We start from the raw sequence: 22,676 nt of genomic DNA, 5'->3' as shown, positions 1-22,676 counted from the left end.
AGATGAGAGGTGAATAATTTTGGCTGGAACTTTCGAAGAATCTTTATTTGGAAAGAGAAATATCTATTAGAGAGAGTGGCATGAATTCTCAAATTAATCAAGAATGCATGCTAAAATAGAATTATCACTAAAAGAATTGAAACAGAATGTATGACTTCCAAACTAGCAGAAGAGGTAAAATAAAACAAGAAAATGGGACCAATTCCAAAAAGGAAAAAAAGAAAATATATGATGAAATTGTTAAAATCCTAAAATAAGATGACAGAAATGAATTCAGATATCAGTGATCACAATAAACATAAATAGACTAAATTTATCAAGAGCAACTCGGAGATCACATTTTTTTAGCTAGACATTGACTAGTTGTAAGGGATACATCTAACACATAGAAAACTGAAAATAAAGGGATAGAAAAAGATTGCAGGCAAAAATTAACCAAATAAATCAGTTACGCTATCAATATCAGACAATATAAACTTTAAAGGGCATAAATCATTATTAAGACCTCATCAGATTATAAAAGGAAGATAAATAATTCTAAACCCATAAACATCAAAACAAAACAAGAAAACACAGTCTACAAACATAACAGCAAAAAGTGACTAAAAGAAAAAGATAAATTGACAAATACATTATTATAATGCATTTTTTTTAAAGATTTTATTTGTTTATTTGATAGAGACATAGCGAGAGAGGGAACACAAGCAGGTGGAGTGGGAGTGGGAGAAGCAGGCTTCCTGCCGAGCAGGGAGCCCGATGTGGGACTCGATCCCAGGACCCTGGGATCATGACCTGAGCCGAAGGCAGATGCTTAACTGACTGAGCCACCCAGGCGCCGCTATAATGCATATTTTAATGTATCTTTCTCAGCAACTGACAGAGCAAACCATTGGGGGAAAAGGCAGAATGCAGAACATTGGAATTGTACAATTCACAAGTTTGAGCTATAAAAACTCATGGAATTTGCAAAAATTATCACATACTAGTTTATGAATAAAATTTTAACAAAAATTGGTATCATATAGATCATATTCTTTGATCACAAAAAATAACAAAAATATATAACTTCCAGGGCGCCTGGGTGGCTCAGTTGGTTAAGCGACTGCCTTCGGCTCAGGTCATGATCCTGGAGTCCCGGGATCAAGTCCCGCGTTGGGCTCCCTGCTCATCGGGGAGTCTGCCTCTCTCTCTGACCCTCCCCCCTCTTGTGCTCTCTCTCTCTATCTCATTCTCTCTCTCAAATAAATAAATAAAATCTTTAAAAAAAAATATATATATATATAACTTCCAAGCCCTTATAAAGTTTAGCACAAAAATATTTCTAAAGATCCCTTGGTTAAAGACAAAAATACAAAATGAAAATTAAGAAAGACATTAGTCAGGATGTCATTAACATGGGTACAACTTTTGTATGCATCCCGCCCCCCAAAAAAACCTAAAAGTTATATCTGCAAAATGCCTAGTTTCTATAGTCCCACCATTATGTTTGTTCACTAAATTCAGTTGTCCACATTTTAAAAAAGAAATATTAGTTAGGAGGTCTGATTACACTTAAATTACTTGCTCCCAAGAAAATTTATCTGAATTTCTTATCCTTGGCTTATCAAAGTAGAAGGAAGGGCTCTATCTATCTAGAGATAATTGAATCAAACTGTTTACTAAAAGAACTAAAAGCCTAAAATATAATTCACTTTATTAGTAATCAGAGAGCTATAGGTATTACTTAAGATCAGTTATACCCCCAGGGTCAAATGGAACAAAATGTTTGGTTTAAGAAAGCACCTTTCTGATCACACATCTCCTTTTTGTAGAGTATACGAGGAAAAAGAGTTTCCAAAACAGGTTTACATACAAAGAGAGAGGTTTTGAATCCATGCACTCAAACTTATTTGACCAACTTTCACTTACAAAGCCCTATATACTGGGCCCTGTACTGAGTCCTAGGGATTCTAAGATCAGCAACATAAAGCCCTTGGCAGGGAACTCACTGTTTTCTACCAAGGACATTTCTAGGGTCATGGCTTTCCCACTGTAATCTCTGCAGTCACCGGGTGTGCCTCTGAGCAAGCCTGATGAGGAACTCTACCAAACAGGAGCACTCCATATTAGAAAGTGGTAAATCGCCCCGAGAAAAGAGGATGATGATAATGGTGATGACAATGACAACAACAATAGTCATAATGCTAAGTTACAACAATGAGAGCTAACACCTACTGGGGAAGCTTCTACATGTCAGACACTGTGTGTTGTATTTACATTATTTCATTCTGAAAACTGCCGTAGAGGACAGGTGCTCTTATCATCTCCATGATACAGAGGATTGAAAACAGGCTCAAGGGCGCTCAAACAACCTGCCCAGGGTAGCAAAGCTAGAAAATAGTGAAGGCTGCATATAAACTCAAGCAGCTGTCTGAATCCACAGCTGGTGCTTTTACTACTTTATACCACCTCCCTATCAAGTCCCTTTCATGTGTATATACAGCAGATGAATCAAGAGATGGCATCTGAAAGATGTGGATTTATTCTCCCAACACAGAGAAACAGACCAAACATGTGGCTATTCCGATTGTTTTCCCGGCTATTTATGTTTCAGCATATCCTTATAATGAAGACTTACCCTCAAGTTAGTCTGGGTGGTTATCTTCCCACCATTTAAACCCCCATATTAATATTTCTATAGAAAAGACAAGATTGGTGCAGAAGAAAAAGGTAATAACAGAAGAGACATAATTTTTTTTTCTTTTTTTTAAAGATTTTATTTATTTATTTGACAGAGAGAGACACAGCGAGAGAGGGAACACAAGCAAGGGGAGTGGGAGAGGGAGAAGCACGCTCCCGGCTGAGCAGGGAGCCCGATGCGGGACTCGATCCCAGGACCCTGGGATTATGACCTGAGCCGAAGGCAGACGCTTAACGACTGAGCCACCCAGGCGCCCCAAGAGACATAATTTCTAAAGCGGGAAGTGAAATGGTGTAGGAGGATCCAGGATGCAGATAGGTTCCTAATCTTCCAAGACTGAAGAGAAGGAAGACGATGGATGGAGGGTTTATTGAGAGGGCAGACAAGGAGAGTGCTGGGAAAGGAGGAGGCATTATTAAGAAAATTCACTCCTGGGGCGCCTGGGTGGCTCAGTCGTTAAGCGCCTGCCTTCGGCTCAGGTCATGATCTCAGGGTCCTGGGATCGAGCCCCGCATCGGGCTCCCTGCTCGGCGGGAAGCCTGCTTCTCCCTCTCCCACTTCCCCTGCTTGTGTTCCCTCTCTCGCTGTCTCTCTCTCTCTGTATCAAATAAATAAGTAAAAATCGTAAAAAAAAAAAGAAAAAAGAAAAAAGAAAATTCACTCCTAATTGTCCTTCTCTTAATTAGTAAAGGGCTAAATACCCAAATGTTTGCGTATCAACCCATCTCATTCCTTTTGCAATCTCCAAAGATAATAAAAATTTTTTTTCTTAGACAGCCCTACCCAATCTCTTTTTAGCCAAATTCAATGACCCTTTCTCTTGTTCGCTTTTCCATGAAATATTTTTTTCCAGTTTTATTGAGAAATAATTGCCATATATCACTGTGTAAGTTTAAGGTATAGAGCATAATGGTTTGGCTTACATATACTGTGAAGTGATTACTACAGTAAGTTCAGTTAGCATCCATCATCTCACATAGATAAATAAAGAGAGAAAGGAAAGAAAGAAATTTTTTCTTTCAGAACCCTTAGGATTTACTCTTAATAACTTTCATACATACACAGCAGTGTTAATTACAGTCATCATGCTGTACATTACATTGCTAGTATTTATTTATCTTGTAACTGGAAGTTTGTACTCTTGACCACTTTTCCCCAATTCCCTTCCCCCCCCACACCCTGCCTCTGGTAACCACAGATCTGATATCTTTTTCTAGGAGTTTGGGTTTTTTGTTTTGTTTTTGTTTTTTTTAGATTCCACATGTAAGTGAGATCATACAGTATGTGTCTTTCTCTGACTTACTTCACTTAGCATAATACCCTCAAGGTCCATCCATGTTGTCATAGATGAAAGGATTTCTTTGTGTGTGTGTGTTTTTTAATGGCTGGATAACGTTCCATTTTTACACACACACACACCAACTTCTTTATCCATTCACCTGTCAATGGACACTTAGGTTGTTCCCATGCCTTGGCTATTATAAATAATGCTGCTATGAACATGGGGGCGCAGATATCTTTCTGAGTGAGTGTCATGAAAGATTTTTTTAACTACATCTCTGTACTCTGCCTGGGCAAGACTGTACTGCATTAAAACTCCTCATAATTTATATGAGCTTTTCAAAGAGGGGGAGAGAAAGGAAGGAAAACTAAAATTTAGTACCAAACACTGTGCTAGGTCTTTACATCTTTTTTTCACATGCATTCCTCACAAAACTCCATGAAACAGATATCTTCTTTTCAGAGATAAGAAAACCGAGCGTCAGGGGCGCGTGGGTGGCTCAGTCGTTAAGCGTCTGCCTTCAGCTCCGGTCATGATCCCGGGGTCCTGGGATCGAGCCCCACATCCGGCTCCCTGCTCAGCCAGGAGCCTGCTTCTCCCTCTCCCACTCCCCCTGCTTGTGTTCCCTCTCTCGCTGTCTCTCTGTGTCAAAAAAAAAAAAAAAAAAAATCTTATAAAAAATAAATAAAAAAGAAAACCAAGGGCCAGAAAGGTTAAGTTTGAGCATAGTCACAGTTCAAGAAGTAATGAGACAAAAAATGAGCTTCAGTCTTTGGAAGTCCTGTGCTCTTGTTCTTCCCGCCACAAACACCGCCCCCTGCAGGCGGGTTATGCAGGTGCTCCTGCCCTGGTCCCAAACCACCAGGGCTACAGCTAGCCGTCCAACAGAAAGTAGGACAATAAGAGCATTCTTGTCCTAAGACTAAATTGTAAATCACTTTTTAAAAAATACACTCACCTTAATGTATTAACTTAAAATATGAAACATTGATTTGCAATCTTTTGTCAAAGGGCCAAGGCTTTCTCCTTCAGTACCTCCACCAATTAAATCACAAGTGACTTTTCTACATAGGCCACGTCCGTGATACACTGTCTCTGAATTTTCAATTCCACCTTCCTTAAAACAGAGCAAGAGCTTAGGCACTCATAAAGCAATCCAAATTCAGATTTTTTCTAGGGTTTATGACCTCTCCCCCCCAATCTCACTCATATCTAATTCCATAGCTACTAGTCCTTTACAGTTAATGCAAGCACTACACCCAACATGGGGCTTAACTCACAACCCCGAGATGAAGACTCGACTGAGCCAGCCAGGTGCCCCTCCTGTACAGTTTTATCCAAAGCTTTCACAGAAATGATTGTCTTTTCCTACTCATATTTCATATGCTTGCATAAATTCTAATTAAATTATATAATTTGACAGTTACAAGGAGTGGAAACAGGTTTTGGAAGAAACCCACTGGTTACTGATAAGGGTATAACTGAAGGTGGGGGAGCAGAAATGCTCGAATGTTTTAGAGAGTGACCAGTACACACTGGTCATGGGTATTGGCAGGGTATTTTACAAAGAAAACAGAAAACATCAGTGATTCTAGAGGACTTCTGCTATACTACAATATAGCTGGATGAGATGTCTTATCTATTATATACATTTTTAAAAAAGGACAGAGAGGGGCGCCTGGGTGGCTCAGTCGTTAAGTGTCTGCCTTGGCTCAGGTCATGATCCCAGGGTCCTGGGATCGAGCCCTGCTCGGCGGGAAGCCTGCTTCTCCCTCTCCCACTCCCCCTGTTTGTGTTCCCTCTCTGGCTGTGTCTCTCTCTGCCAAATAAATAAATAAAATCTTAAAAAAAAAAAAAAAAAGGACAGAGAATGTTCAAAAGGCAGAGCTCCTAAGAGACTGTCAGGGAGAAAAGAGACTCTTGTTTTAAATTTTTCAAATAGTTACAAAGAGATAAATTACAACTAACCGCAGGCAAAATATTGACTAGCAGAGTAACAGGAAAAGTACAGGCAGAGCTAATGTGAGTGCGCATAAACCAGCAAGTGTGTACAAACCAATGAATCAAGTTAGCCAGGTGGAGAGAGCAGGATGTAGGCATTCTTGTCAGCTGTTACTCTAATGTGCCCATTTTTCTTTGTTTTTCATGGATGTATGCACCTATGTGTGGATACACACACACACGTATGATATGAAGACATACCATCATAACACAGAATCTATGTTCTATGTGCTTTCCATAGTTCTATCATGTTTCTGACTCCTCTACAGATCTTCTCTAGAAAGCTAATAGAGGATAGGCACGAGTCTTTCCCATAGCTATCCAAGTAACCCACCAGACAGTCTACTTTCTTGTCACAGCTTTCACTGTGAACATTTACCAGAACTTCCTCCTTAGACTTCTCAAGGCCTCAGGCTGATGGTCATCCAACCCAGTTGCGTACTTCAGTGGCTAGAGTTCTCAAATTCATGCAGCAGCCCATTGTGTTGTCAGACCACTTGAATCGTAGAAAGATCTTCCCTATATTGGGCCAAGATGTGCCTCCCATAACTCGTTCCTGTTTACCTCAGCTCTGTCCTCCGCAGCTACAGGGAATAAGTCAGTGCCCCCTCCAGTGGGACAGAATACACATACTTGAAGATAATGACCAAGTCCTAAATCTCCTCTCACGCAGGCTACCTGTCCCCAGTCCCTCCGCCTGTCCTGACAGAGCTGTCAGCGTGGCCCACACATGATGAAAGGGGAAGCGAAAACTCACCACACTTGACCATCCCCACTTCATAGCACTTCCGAAGTCGGCAGGCCTGGCAGCTTTTGCGTCGATTCTTATCTATCGTACACTGATTTGTAGCTGGGCAAATGTAATCATTATGTCCTACAGCAGAGGGAAAAAAAAAAAGGCAGGCTATTGTTACAATATTTTGATTAAATATCTTCCCAGTCAACAACACTGATAATGCTACTCAGCTGAGAGGTAGGCGACATCTTCTTAATGACAGGTACGGGTACAAAGGCCAAAGTTCGGCCTCATCAGTGCCTTGTTGGTGAGTCAAGAAAACCTAGGAATATTTCCGTATCTTACTCTTTGACTAATAGGCTATTCTCCACATGTTCTTCGAATTCTCAAGAGATACATTAGAAATATTCTCCTTTGGACATGGAAAGTGAGACAGTCGCCTGAAATTGGTGCTGCAAATCACAGAATCTCCTCAAGAACAGGACTTGTGCATCAGGTCACCAAATTCAACCGCTTATATTCTTTCATGTATATCCCTCTTGGGAACTTAACATGATATTTTTATGGGAATTCATAGTCAAATAAGAGAATGAAACTAATCAATAAGAGGACCAAGAAATGAGCAACCTGAAGAACCAAAAGAACTGCCACTTGAGGCTGGTGGTGATTATTGTTCTCAATTCCCCACTGCCTCCCTCAGCCCTGTGACCTCGAAGTACACTTGAGTGGGCAGAGTGTGCCTGCCCACCGACTGATGTTGAGGTTGGCCATGAAACTTGCTTTAGCCAGTGGTATGTTAGTAGATGGGATACTCCAACAGTCTGGCTTGGCCTCTTGAGCTCCCAAGAGGAAAAAGAAAAATGCCTCAGGTAGTCGCTGGCCCAAGGAGAATGTGGAAACACATGGCGCAGACCGGAACTCAACCCAGAGCTCAGAGTCGAGCCTTGAGAAGTAGAGCCACCCTCCCCGACCACCGGACCAAAAAACATGGTTCCACGATTGGACCCAAATCAAGTTTTATAATTCTCTCCCACTTTAGGTAGATTCCAGTAACACTTGTTCAACCAAACACAAATTCAGTTGTTTGTGACTTTGCCACCATTCCCTGAGCTGGCCTGGGGTGGCAGCAAAGGTGTAGACTGAACAGTTGTAGAAATAGGAGGACAGCTTTCCCCGGAGATGCAAAAACCATTGCCCCGACATGGGGCTCAATCTCACAAACCTGAGATCGTGACCTGAACTGAAATCAAGAGTCAGATGCCAGCCACGTGCAGGAAACCTGGAATGCCAACATTTCTGACATACCTACTGATTTCCAGATCCTTTATCATTTCATGTAATCCTATAACTTCCCTATAAAGAGCTAGGATTCCCATTTTTCCAAAGAAAACAAGTTAGCTCAGTTCAATAATCTCCTTAAGGTCATGGTTTTAGTTTTTCATGCTGCATAACAAATTTCTACAAACTTATAAGCTTAAAACCAAACGAATTTATTATCTCATTTCCATGAGTCAAGAATCCAGGCACAGGGACGCCTGGGTGGCTCAGTCAGTTAAGCGTCTGCCTTCGGCTCAGGTTACGATCCCTGGGCCCTGGGATCAAGTCCCGCATCAGGGTCCTTGCTCAGCAGAGAGTCTGCTTCTCCCTCTTCCTCTACAGCTCCCCCTGCTTGTGCACTCTCTGACAAATAAATAAATAAAATCTTATATTAAAAAAAAAAAAAAATCCAGGCACAGCTTACTCTATTCAGTGTTTCAAAAGGCTGCAATCAAGGTGTTGGCTGGGCTGTGGTTTCATCTGAAGCTCAGGGTCTTCTTCCAAGCTCATACAAGAGGTTTGTAGAATCAGCTCCTTGCAGCTGTCGGACCAAGGTTCCCATTTTCTTGCTGGCCATCAGCCGGGCACTGCTGTCTACTCGTAGAGGAACCAGTTCCCCACCCAAAAGCAGTTCGCAGCATGATGCTTGCTTTCTTCCAGGCCAAGAGGGGCATTTCTCTGACTTCTAGTCTGTCTTCACTCCGCTAGGATGGAGTCTTACATAAGTATAGCATAATCACAAGACTCCCCCAATACCACTTGCCATATAAGATAACCCAACTGCTGAAGCAACTCTCATATTTACAGGTTCCACACACACTCAAGAGTAGGGTGTAAAATATGAGGAATTCTTAATCTCAGGAAACAAACTGAGGGTTGCTAGAGCGGTGGGGGGTGGGAGGGATGGGGTGCCTGGGTAATAGACATTGGGGAGGGTATGTGCTATGGTGAGCACTGCGAATTGTGTAAGACTGTTGAATCACAGATCTGTACCTCTGAAACAAATACATGTTAAAAAAAAAAAAAGAAGAAGAAGATAGCAGGAGGGGGGGAAATCGGAGGGGGAGACAAACCATGAGAGACTATGGACTCTGAAAAACAAACTGAGGGTTCTGGGGCAGGGGACGGGTTAACCCAGTGATGCGTATTAAGGAGGGCATGTTCTGCATGGAGCACTGGGTGTTATACGCAAACAATGAATCATGGAACACATCAAAAATTAATGATGTAATATATGGTGATTAACATAATAAAATAAATTTAAAAAATAAAAGAGTAGGGGGTAATATAAGGTATAACATTTTTTTTAAAAAGAATAGGTAATTATCGTTACTGCTTTTATCCTCACTTATAATATTCAAAACTATATTTTAAAAGCCAAGATATATTTCCAATCAGAAACTTTCGATTGTCCTGTAGAACATAATGCTTTATGGCTAAAAGGTAAATGTAACCCCACAGTACTTTCCATTGCAATAGCAATCTTTTAAGGACCTTCTAAAAATTCAAAGGACAATACATGAATGTCATCCTTTTTGGTTTTATAAAGAGGTTTATAATAGTAAGGGACAAGAGGTTCATTTTTTTTTCTCTTCTCAGTTTATTTTAAAAGGTCATTTTACTTAAAAAAATCAGAAAGCACAGTAATATGAACACACTAAATAAAAAATAGCCTAGAAAATGTCTTATGCAAGAAGGTCAGGGTAATTGAATTCACTTCTGACAAAAAAGAAAAAAGTCCTCCTCAAACTACACGAACTACCTCACATATTAAAATGGTTTTCTTGGAGTACCAGGGTGGCTCAATCAGTTAAGCATCTGACTCTTGATTTCAGTTCAGGTCACGATCTCAGGTTTGTGAGATTGAGCCCCATGACGGGCTCTGCGCTCAGTGCGGAGTCTGCTTGGGGATTCTCTCTCTCCCTCTTTCTCTGCCCCCTCCCCCTAAAAAAAATTAATAAAATGGTTTTCTTGTTCCATGCAACAGCTGAGAAGCACACTATTCCATACTAACAGAACTCAGAAAAGTTCAAAGCAAAATTAAAAGCAAAATATGTACCTAATTCTTTAACATACAAAGCTTTACAGGAAAATGTGCTTTTTATAATCTAAAACAGAAGAGATTATCTCCGTACTCTCTACAAATTGAGTGAGTCTGTCTGAACACCTGTTGTCATTTATATCCAACCACATGGTGGGGAGAGACAGCTCTGGACTTGGGATCAGAAGATCTGAGTCTCAGCTCAGTTCAGCCTCCCGGTCTTGGTCACTTCAAAAATAGAGCAAGGTTTATTACCCGCACCCTCCCTGGCACGCTTCTCCCTCAACAGCAGTCAACGACCTTGCATCTTATTCCCTCAGGACATCCTTCATGACTTCAAGGCCAAATAAGTCCCAAGTAATGGAATATGTGCCTCCAAGGTAAGAATCTTCTACGTAGGGACGCCTGGGTGGCTCAGTTGGTTAAGCGTCTGACTTCGGCTCAGGTCATGATCCCAGGGTCCTGGGATCGAGTCCCGCATCGGGCTCCCTGCTCAGTGGGGAGCCTGCTTCTCCCTCTGCCTGCCGCTCCCCCTGCTTGTGCTCTCTCTGTCAAATAAAATCCTAAAAAAAAAAAGAATCTTCTACGTAACCTACCAACTGTCAGAGCTTCCCATTTAAAGCTCAGCCTCTAAAGCCGTAAAAAGCAAAGCGTTAAAGATCCGTGAGTAGCACTCAAATAGATTTTAACTTTCAAAGGACAATGATAAAAGGTTATTATGATTACCAGTATGAAAGTAAATAGAATAGTATTACTGCTATATATGGATATAAAATGAATAGCCCAAAAGAATGAAATTTACAGAAATACCCCGGAGAAATGTACCAGGTATATATATTATATACCTGGTATATATATATATATATATTTTTTTTTTAAAGATTTTATTTATTTATTTGACAAAGAGAGACACAGTGAGAGAGGGAACACAAGCAGGGGGAGTGGGAGACAGAGAAGCAGGCCTCCTGCTGAGCAGGGAGCCCGATGCGGGGCTCAATCCCAGGACCCTGGTATCATGACCCAAGCCGAAGGCAGACGGTTAATGACTGGGCCACCCAGGCGCCCCAGATATATATATTCTTAAAAAACTAACAAAACTGTATAAGAGATAGGAAATGCCTAAATAACTGGAGACATAACATGTTCTTGATGAGAAGACTATTACAAAGATTCCTTCCAAAATAATTCTTAGGTTTAACAAAATCTCCACTTTTTTTTTTAACATTAAGGATAGGAGGCCACTTAATAAAATTACTCTAATGTTCCTACGAATAAACAAAAGAAAATAGCCAGGATGCTTTTAAAATAGGAGGTATATATATTGGTGTGTATTAAAATGTGTTACAAAATAATAATAGTAAAAGTAAAAAATAAAACTATAGTAGTTAAAATAATGTGGTACTTATAAGAATGAAGAACTAGGTCAACAGAACAGAATAAAACAGTATATATAAGTATTTAATATATTATAGGAAAAAAGGTTAATGAACACATGAAAAGATGCTCAAAAAGATCAGTTATCAGGGAAACTCAAATTAAAACAACAACGAGACACAATTATATACCCAATAGAATATCTAAAATTAAAAAGGCTGACGATATCAAGGATTTTTACAAGGATGTAGAGCAACTGGAAGTCTCATATGTTATTGTTGAGAATACAACATGGTTCAACTACTTTGGAAACAGTTTGCTGGTTTCTTATAAAATTAAACATATGCTTATCCTACAACCAGCAATTTTACTCCTAGCCATTTCCCCAAGAGAAACGAAAATATAGGTCTACAGAGAGGGATATGCATGAACACTCATAGAAGTTTTATTCAAAATAGCACAAAGCTGGAAACACTCCAAATGAATAAACTATGGTACATCTATATATTGGAATAATACCCAGTAACAAAAAGAAATGAACCACTCGTACATACAAAAACATGGATAAATCTTAAAAGCATCATAATAAGTAAAAGAGGCAACACACAGATGGTTACATACTTTATGATTCAATTCTATGATATTCTAGCAAAAGGCAAAACTATAGGGAAAGAAAATAGATCAACGGCTACCAGGCCTTGGGAGGCTGGGGGGAAATTGGCTGCAATGGGCCTGCAGGAACTTTTTGGGCTGATGGTAATAGTCCAGATCTTAATTATGGTGGTAGTTAAATGGCTACATGCATTTTCAAAATTCATAAAACTATGCAATCAAAATAGAGGAATTTTACTATATGTAAATTATATCTCAAATTCAACTAAAAAAATAAGCTCCCCTATTTTAAAAAAAAAGTCAATGAAAATGAATAGATTTAATAAAACAATGTGGAGAAAATTGACTAAGATAAAAACATTTAATTTTTTCCTTTTTAGTTTTATTTTATTGAAGTGTAATTAACATACAATGTTATATTAGCTTTGGGTGTATAACTTTTTTTTTTTTTAACCAAAAGATGGGTTTATTTGGGAATAAAAGAGAATTACAATCCAGGACAAACAAGCTGTGGTAAAACCATAGGCAAATCTGGGAAACAAAAGCTCAGGTGTATAACATGTTGATTCAACAATTGTATACATTACTCAGTGCACACCATGTAAGTGTAGTCCTCATCTGTCACCCTACGATGTTTTTACCATATCATTGATTATATTCCATATGCTGTACTTTTTATCTCTGTGACTTATTTATTTTATAACTGAAGTTTGTATCCCTTAATCCCCTTTATTTCACCCATCCCCCCACCACACACCCTTCTGGTAACCACTAGTTTGTTCTCTGTATTTGAAAGTCTGTTTGGGGGGGGGGAGGGGTTGTTTTTTGCTCATTTGCTTTATTTTTAGATCCTATATGTAAGTGAAATCATATGGTATTGGGATGCCTAGGTGGCTCAGTCGGTTAAGGATCTGCCTTCAGCTCAGGTCATGATCCCAGGGTCTTGGGATCGAGTCCCGCATCAGGGTCCTTGCTCAGCGGGGAGCCTGCTTCTCCCCATGCCTCCTGCTCTCCCTGCTGGTGTTCACACTCTCTCTTGCTGACAAATAAATAAAATCTTAAAAAAAAAAAAAAAAGAAATCACATGGTATTTGTCTTTCTAGGTCTTAGTTCACTTAGCATTATACCTTCTAAGTCCATCCATGTTGCTGCAAATGGCAAGATCTCATCCTTTTTATGGCTGAGTAATATTTCATTGTATGTGTAACTTCTTTATCCATTCATCTATTGATGGACACCCAGATTGTTACCGTATCTTGGCTATTGTAAATAATGCTGCAATAAACACAGCAGTGCACATCTCTTTTTGAATGAGTGTTTTTGTTCTCTCTGGATAAATATCCAGGAGTGGAATTATTAGATCATATGACAATCCTATTTTTAATGTTTTGAGGAACCTCCATACTGTTTTCCACAGTGGCTGCACCAATTTACATTCCCACCAATAGTACATGAGAGTTCCCTTTCTCCACATCCTCACCAACACTTGTTGTTTCTTGTGGGTTTTATTTTAGCCATTCTGACTGGTGTGAGGTGATATCTCACTGTGGTTTGGATTTGCATTTCCCTGATGATTAGTGATATTGAGCATCTTTTTACATGTCTATTGACCATCTGTATGTCTTCTTTGGAAAAATGTCTATTCAGGTCCTCTGCCCATTTTCCAATTGGATTACTATTAATTTTTGGTGTTGAGTTGTAGAAGTTCTTTATAGATTTTGGATACTAACCCCTTAATGGATATATCATTGCAAATACCTTCTCCCATTCAGCAGACTGACTTTTTGTTTTGTTGATGGTTTCCTTCACTGGGCAAAAGCTTATTATTTGGCTGTAGTCCCAACAGTTCATTTTTGCTTTTGTTTCCCTTGCCTCAGGAGACATACCTAGAAAAATGTTGCGAAGGCTGATGTCAGAGATATTACTGCCTACGCTTTCTTCTAGGAGTTTTATGGTTTTATGTCTCACATTTTAGATCTTTAATCCATTTTGAGTTTATTTTTGTATATGGTATAAGAAAATGGTCTAGTTTCATCCTTTTGCATGTAGCTGCCCAGTTTTCCCAGCACCATTTATTGAGGAGGCTGTTTTTCCCCATTATACATTCTTGCCACTTTTGTTGATGATTCATTGACCATATAATCATGGTTTATTTCTGGGCTCTCTATTCTGTTCCATCAGTCGATGAGTCTATTTTTGTGCCAGTACCATACTGTTTTGATTACTATAGCTAGGTAGTATATCTTGAAATCTGGGATTGTGATACCTCCAGCTTTGGTCTTTCTCAAGATTGCTTTCGTTACTCAGGGTCTTCCATACCAATTTCAGTATTATTTGTTCTAGCTCTGTGAAAGATGCTGTTGGTATTTTGATAGGGAATCCAATGAATCCAGAGATTACTTTGGGTAGTATGGACACTATCAGTATTTGTTCTTTCAATCCATGAGCATGGGATATCTTTCCATTTGCTTATGTCATCTTCAATTTCTTTCATCAGTGTATTATAGTTTTCAGAGTACAAGTCTTTCATCTCCTTGGTTAAGTTTATTCCTTGGTATTTTATTATTTTTTGGTGCAATTGTAAATGGGATGGTTTTCTTCATTTCTTTCTGCTACTTCATTATTAGTGTATAGAAATGCAACAGATTTCCGTACATTAATTTTGTATCCTGCAACTTTACTTAATTCACTTATCTACTGGTTTTTGGTGGAGTCTTTAGGGTTTTCTACATATAATATCATGTCATCCACAAATAGTGAAAGTTTTACTTTTTCCTTACAAAATTGGATGCCTTTTATTTGTTGTTTTGTGTGATTGCTGTGGCTAGAACTTCCAGCACTATGTTGAATAAAAGTAGTGAGAGTGGACATCCTTGTCTTGTTCCTGATCTTAAAGGAAAAGCTCTCAGTTTTTCACCATTGAGTATGATGTTAGCTTTGGGTTTTTCATATATGGCTTTTATTATGTTGAGATATCCTCTGTCTAAACCTCCTTTGTTGAGAGTTTTTATTATGAATAATGATAATATGATAAATACATTTCATTCTTACTTCATTCAATATACAGAAAGAATTGGGTGGCCATTTTCAGTTACTGCAACATATTTTATATCAGAGGATGCCAAAAATATGAAGAGTCCAAAGAAACAATCACTTACATAGTAAGCAATTGTAAAAGCACTCACTCTTTCCCTTCTGCACACTTAGAATGTGACCTTTCTTTCCCCTTTCCCAATAGTTTCTTGGCTCACACAGTAGGAAGGAATGACATGCAGAAAGCAGAGGAAACTCCCTTGTCATTGTAATCAGCCATAGTCTAAGAGTTCAAAGATATTTTAGGTAGAGATTTTTTCCCAACAGCAAATAAAAAGGATACTTTTCAAAGGATATAGTTAGTTGTATTGGGTCAAGATTTCCTTAAGGAATAAAATTCTGGAATCTCAACAAGATAGAGAATTGTCATCATGTCAAGAGTTCAGTTCCAAATTTTAGAAATCTGAATTGTTCATGCTATATAATAGCAGGGAAGTAGGCCTGGCCTTATAATTTACTACTACAATTATCATAAGAAAAATATTAAAGCACTAAATATGTTAAATACAGAATGAAAAGTTTTGTGTATAAATTATAAATAAGCAAATAATACAACTTATGTTTTGATAATATTTGATGACATAGGCCTCCTTTATCTGTGATGGGTTTTTTTTTTTCAATAAAATTAAGTTTGGAAATGGCAGAGGGCCCTGATCCACCCAACTATGAATATTTTAGAGAATGTGGGTTTAAATATTAGAAAATACAAAGAAGAAGGAAAAGATGTTGATATCTCAATACAGAAGAGTTAAAACTAGAATATCTTAAATATGCATGATGTTTATAAATGACTGAATATTTTCACATAGCCAACTTCATTTTTTTATTTTTATTTTTTTAAAGATTTATTTACCTATTTATTTAGAGAGAGAGTGTATGGAAGTTGGAGGAGGGGCAGAGGGAGAGGCAGAAAGAGAATCTCAAGCAGACTCCCCACTGAGCATGAAGCCTGACACAGGGCTCAAACCCATGACCCTGAGATCATGACCTGAGCCAAAATCAAGAGTCTGACACTAAGCCAACTGGGCCACCCAGGTGCCCCCATTTCATCTTTAGAACAATTCTGTATCTCCATTTCACCAAAGAGGAAACAGGCTAGGAAGTAAAGTCATAGAGCTACTAAGTGGAAGATCCAGGAAAAATAGGTGGTCCTCTAAACAGGGTGAATTTCAGGGGATCTGCAGGAAGGTAACTCTTAACTACTAACATTCTACCCTTCACCACCCTCTAGATTCTATCAGGAGCCATCCCACCATCATGACTCTTACGCATGCCAAATATTAAACATAAGTCAAAGGAAGAAGCAATCTTTGTAATTCCTAACAAGCACATTTTTTTCCAAGCTTTATCTTCACAAGGGTTGTAACTAGGGACTTCTGAGGAAGATGACAGAATAGGAAGATCTTAAGCTTACCTCATCCCATGGATACAACTAGATAACACCCCATCAGTGTAAATAATCCAGAAAATGACCCAAAGACTTGCAGAACAGACTCTCCACAGATAAATGTAGAGAAGAGGCCACACTGAAGAGGATAGGAAGGGTGAAAAGGTAGTTGGGAGCTGCCTATGCAGACAGACCTATGGGACTGTCCACGGGAGGGAGGGACCTGCAGGCTTGGAGAGGGAAGAGGAATAGACTATCGTACCAAGTACCCCACGTATGGGGAACTCACACAGGTAAGATGAATTCCCATAACATTTGGCTTTGAAAACCAGAGGGGGGTAATTTTATGAGTTCTTACAATGAACAGGGCTGATCAGATGGAACTCTAAAAATCAGCAGGCTTGGCTCTGAGAGAGCTAGGAAGGCAGGAAGAAAGAGAGTCTCTGCCCTTAAAGAGATAGCACAACAAACAGCCCTATGGGGATACAGCATAGAAGCAGCAGTTTGAAAAATGCCCGGGGTGTATGGGAGGGAGATTTGTTTATTAATCTCAGAGTACGTGTTGGAGGGACAGGGATCACTGGCAGACTTCTCCAGGAACAAAGGAGCTGGTGTGTGCCCTCTCCCTGCCCCGCACCCCATAGGTCTGTTTAGTTCCCTGATCTAACTCAACTTAAGCCCAAGGCGGCCCCAGATTTGCCCATTAACAATGCAGCGACCAAATCCTGCCCACAACAGGCAAAGAGAGCCATTGCAGACAACTGGCCTAAGGCAAAAGCAGCTCAGCCACCATAGTAGGGTGCATACAACACACATAAGGTGACACCCCTGAAGTGCCAGGTCTGGTGAACAGGGGACACTGCACTGCAGGGCACTAGAGAACCTCTTCTTCATAAGGTCACTACTTACAAGATCAGGAGACATAGCTCACTTTCCTAACACATAGAAACAGACACAGAGGGCGCCTGGGTGGCTCAATTGGTTAAGTGACTGCCTTTGGCTCACATGATCGCGGAGTCCTGGGATCGAGTCCCACATTGGGCTCCCGGTTCAGCGGGGAGCCTGCTTCTCCCTCTGACCCTCTCCCCTCTTATGCTGTTTCTCTCTCTCTCTCAAATAAATAAATAAATAAAATCTTAAAAAAAAAGAAAGAAAGAAACAGACACAGAGAGCTAGACAAAATGAGGAGTCAGAGGAACATGTTCCAAATGAAAGAACAGAATAAAATCATAGCAAGAGACCTAAATGAAACAGATAAGAAATTCTCTATCAGGCATGTTACTTATTTATTTTTAAAGATTTTATTTATTTACCTGTGAGAGAGAGAGAGAGCACAAGAGGGTCAGAGGGCGAAGCAGTCTCCCCGCTGAGCAGAGAGCCCGATGCAGGGCTCAATCCCAGGACTCCAGGATCACGATCTAGGCTGAAGGCAGATACTTAATGCACTGAGCCACCCAAGTGCCCCACCTGATAGAGAATTTAAAGTAATGGTCATAAAGATACTCACTGGACTGGAGAAAAGAGTGGAGGACCTCAGTGAAACTCCTAACAAAGAAATAGAAAACATAAAAAAGAACCAATCAGAGATGAACAACTCAATAACTAAAGGTAAAAATGCACTCGATGGAATAAATAGTACACTAGAAGAAACAGAAGAACAGATCAGCCACCTGGAGGACAGAGTAATGGAGAGCAATCAAGCTGAACAGGAGAGAGGGAAAAAAAAAATAAAAAATGAAAACAGACTTAGGGAACTAAGTAACACCATCAAGCATAACATTTGCATTATAGAGGTCCCAGAAGGAGAAGAGAGGGAAAATGGGGCAGAAAATGTGTTTGAAGAGATAACAGCTGAAAATTTCCTGAATGTGGGGAAGGAAATAGAAATGCAGATCCGGGAGGCACAGAGAGCCCTCAACAAAATCAACCCAAGGAGGTCCACACCAAGACACATAATAATTAAAATGGCAAAAAGTAATGATAAAGAGAGAATTTTAAAAGCAGCAAAAGAAAAGAGTTACATACAATGGAACCCCCATAAAGCTGTCAACTGATCTTCCAGCAGAAACTTTGCAGGCCAGAAGAGAATGGCATAATACACTCCAAGTGCTGAAAGAAAAATACCTACAGCCAAGAATACTCTATCCAGCAAGGCTATCATTCAGAATAGAAAGATAAAGAGTTTCCCACACAAACAAAAGTTACAGGAATTTATGACCACTAAACCAGCCCTACAAGAAATGTTAAAGGGGACCCTCTGAATGGAAAGACCATAAGCAGGAATAAGAAAAGTAGTAAGCACAAAAGTAAAACTAAATGTATCTATAAAAATCAGCCAAGGGATTCATAAAATAAAAGGATGTAAAGTATGACACGATATATTTAAAATACAGCAGTGGAGAGGAGTAGGGGAGAGAAGTAAAGAATGGGTTCAAATTTAAGAGACCATCAACTTAATGTAAATTACTATATGCATAATATGTTATATACAAATCTAATGGTAACCACAAATCAAAAACCAGTAAGAGATATACGAGAGTTGTAACTAGGTGTCTTTTCCCAAGAAGATGGTGATGGGTGATGGTGGAAAGAGATCCATCCAAGTTCTGGGGCTCTGGGGTAGAGATCCACAATTAAAGATAAGGTGCTCCACACTTGAAACAATCCATTCCACCATCCACCCCATCCCCAAACACACATGATCCTCTGAACTGCTCATCAAGTACTTTGTGTACCAAACAGGCCAATGGTGAAATTTCTGCCAGGTCATCTGCAAAATTATTTGAAAGCAAAAGTGGAAAATTAAAGAAGCAACTAACAATACTCTTGTACCTTGAATGCTTCTTTTAAAAAAGGCCTTACATCCTTCACACGACCAGACTCCATAGTGATATCCAGATGCGTAATCGCTGCAGACTGCACAGAAGTGAGCATCCCTCTTTGAACTTGGACTAGTAACAGGGCTGGCACAACTGCTCCCACTAACTTTCCTTTTCAGTGTCTCTCTGGGGGCAAAGAAAACATTCATTGTAAGACAGCATTAAGAGAAAAGATGGACTCTCTAGAAAAAAAAAAAATAGCATGAACACTGCGTAATTTACCTCTTTGCCCTCCAGGGCTCGTGATAAATATATTCCAAGAAATCTGATCAAGCACAACCTTTGTTGCTGATATCAGATCTATGAAGAGTCACACTATTGGGAATGACTGATGTTTGAAAGTGGTTCTGCAAGTCTATGCCCATCCATGCAGCACTGATGAGCACTAGTAACTACAGATGGCCAGTTGTAGCCATCAGGTTGCACATCTCTGAGTGTAATAAGTGACCCGAGTAAGTCTTATCCGCAGGCCTGAACCACAAGCAAGGTGTACAGTAGTCTTCCGTAGTTGCTAGAATTCATCAACACTGTATGGATGGGCCTAAATTTACCTAACCATTTGCAAGTATTAGTCATTCCCAAGTGTTGCTAAATAGCCCTTCAGAGTTCCCATTTAAATGGGGAACAAAATCTTTCATTCTGCAATGTAAGATGAAGGTCTAGAATGAAAATAACTTTAAGAGGAGTTACAAATGGACTTTAAGTTATACTGAAGTGAATATGATACTCTGGTTTAGAGAGAGAGAGAAAGAGCAGGGAAGAGTAGGGAAGGGTAGAGAGGAGTAGGAAAGGGTAGAGAAGGGCAGGGAAGGGCAGAGAGAAGAAAAAGAGAAAGGAGAAGAGAGGGGAAGAAAGTGGACACATGCCTGTCCTTAGAGAAGGTTTTGATGGAAGCAGGTGCTCAGTGCTGGGGAGAGGGGCAACAGCTCCCATAGAGGAAGAGACAGCCCATGAAGGCAGCACTGGCAGACACAAAAGCACACGTGGTTAGTTCCTAATTTTGCTAGGCCACGTTTCTTTTGGAAAGGAAATGTTAGAGTATGATTGGTTTTAAATGAAGATAATTATACTATGGGTAATATTAGCAGAACTCTGATTAGAGCTCATGCTCAGAAACAAAGGGTCTTCCCTTGAAGGCTGAGTGAAAAACAGTACTGTAAAAAAGTTATATACAATGTTTATATTCTCTTTTACCAACAAAGTTTTTTAAAAAGAAAAATAAAATTACTGTGTAATATGGCTTTCTCAACGTGTTATGACAGCATTTGAAAGTAACAAATTTCAATATCCAATACACAATGACTTAATACTTTGGCGGTTCTAGAAATTTATCTCCTCCTCATCTTTCTCCCTACACAACCTCTTCCCTCCATAGCTATAATTATCATTAAACACATTACAAATTAAATGGAAATAACCATCACGTTACCTTGCTTTTGAAGAGTACGAATACTCTTTTGAGCTTCAAGAAATTTCAACTAAAGTCTACAATTAAGTTTCCCATCAATCTTTATCAAATGTTATTTTAGTTCACTGCTAAAAAGCTTATACCAATTACTGTCTGTCTTTTCAGGCTTTCTATGTCCAGTGTATTTCCTGTAAGTAGTAATACTGCCACAGTTGCTTTTATCCTGGACACAATGTGTCATGAATGCTAAATTGTGATTTCACTACAAGAAGGATCTAACTTGAAAGTAAAAATTTCTTTTTCAAACCCACGTCACTTCATCAAGAGAAAAGTGATTTAATTTCAATATTTAATGTCCAAAAACAACAGTCATGATAGTGAATTCTCCCCACAACCCAGACCTAATAGCTTACTTTTTAGCGAGGATTAAAATATCAGAATAGATATTCTAGAATTCAGAATATCGTATGTGTTAGGTGCTCTAAGTAATCTATGTGATGAATAAAGACCTTGAATAATGCATATCTTTCTTCTCACTAAATCATAGTGATTTGAATAATGCCCCTGAAGTACAATTCAGAATGACAAGTGAATTTACCTGTTTACAGGTAAGGTGGGTTCTAGTGATCTTGCTTCACACCAAGGACTCTTTTGAGGTTCTGCATACAGAAGTGACGACTGGCAATGGATGGCTAAGGGAGAGAGGTGTCCAGGAGTTGGCCACAACACATTTGGGCTTGTGGTCTGTCGACCAGGCCCACCTTCTGAGTTACTGGCACTGCTGGGAATACCGTAATTCATCACAGCGGGGCTATAGAATGTCATGGCGGAATATTCATGGTGGCTCTCTACATAGGAGGAAGGTATATATATGGGGCCGTGCTCCATGGGTAGGACAGATTGACTGCAGTTGTAGGAAGCCGGAGAGTTAAGGCTAGATGGTGAGTTTTTGATATCCATGTCTTGAACAGGTAACAGCTGAGGAAACTCTTTGTGAGAAGAGGCACAAAGGGACATTATAATGTTCTCAAAGACTCATGGGCAGGTATGATGGCTGTAGAGAAAAACAAAAAGACATTTCTAAGTTAGAGCTACAGGCCTAACTATTCAAAATGTCCAAACATATTTATTACTTACACACACACACACAGCTTAGAAACACATCCTGAAAGACAGACTCAAAAATATTAACCTCAGGGAGTGTGAATGGAAGGCATGGAACTCTCATTTGCTACTTTATTCACTTCTTTATTGCTTTTGTTGTTGTTAGCTACAAGAATTTTTTTTTAACCACAAGAATTTATTATACTTTTAAAAATTAAAAAATGCAGGACGATCTTAAAATGCCAAGGCTTTTTTTCTTCTGGAACTAGGTAAGTTTATTTTAAAGTTCTTATGGAAAAGTAAACAAGAATAACCAAGAAAACCTTGGAAGAGTAGGTCAGTGAGCAGGGACAGCATTAACAGATATTCAAATACACGAGTCACCAGTAATAAAACACAAGGAACAGACAGGCCAACGTGTCACTTATCAATGTATTGCTTCTCAGCTTTCAACGCACCCTTCAATATACAGCCTATGGTAAACTAGCTGGCTTTGCTCTACCTGGTTAAAGTGAGCACAATGCTAAGCGTTCTCGGTAGGGGGCGCTGCAGGGACACCAAAGGAGAAAGAGGCAGCTGTAATTTCTGGCGCCCGCAGAGGTCCGCAGTGTGGGGGGTGGAGCCAGTGGAGTCTGGCCCTGCCACGGGTCCAGAACGGGGTCCGTCTGCAACCTCGCAGCGTCGGTGCAGGGATAACCTTTCCCCGGCCACCTGTCCGAACTGGGGCCCGACGAGTCACAAAGAAGTCGTTCCTTGTACAAA

General features: G+C 39.7%; 1 protein-coding gene across 2 annotated transcripts in view; it reads right to left on the bottom strand.

Moving 5' to 3' along the window:
- Positions 1–21,785, bottom strand: part of ESR2 (estrogen receptor 2) — a 54,076-nt gene extending 32,291 nt beyond the window's left edge. The window contains exons 1-3 of one of the 2 annotated variants that reach the window (XM_021701444.1): positions 21,409–21,785; positions 19,356–19,528; positions 6,721–6,837 (exon numbers count right to left, since the gene is read on the bottom strand). In XM_021701444.1, the coding sequence (XP_021557119.1) occupies positions 6,721–6,837; positions 19,356–19,528; positions 21,409–21,770 (652 nt within the window). In that variant the 5' untranslated portion in view covers positions 21,771–21,785. The remainder of the gene's footprint in view (positions 1–6,720; positions 6,838–19,355; positions 19,529–21,408) is intronic. The other variant, XM_021701445.2, reaches the window with a different exon arrangement.
- Positions 21,786–22,676: the final 891 nt, after the last annotated feature.

This window comes from Neomonachus schauinslandi, chromosome 9 (assembly GCF_002201575.2).
Source record: "Neomonachus schauinslandi chromosome 9, ASM220157v2, whole genome shotgun sequence".
Lineage (NCBI taxonomy): Eukaryota > Metazoa > Chordata > Mammalia > Carnivora > Phocidae > Neomonachus > Neomonachus schauinslandi.
The sequence above is the reverse complement of the archived record's forward strand: the minus strand, read 5'-3'. Positions and strand labels throughout refer to the sequence as shown.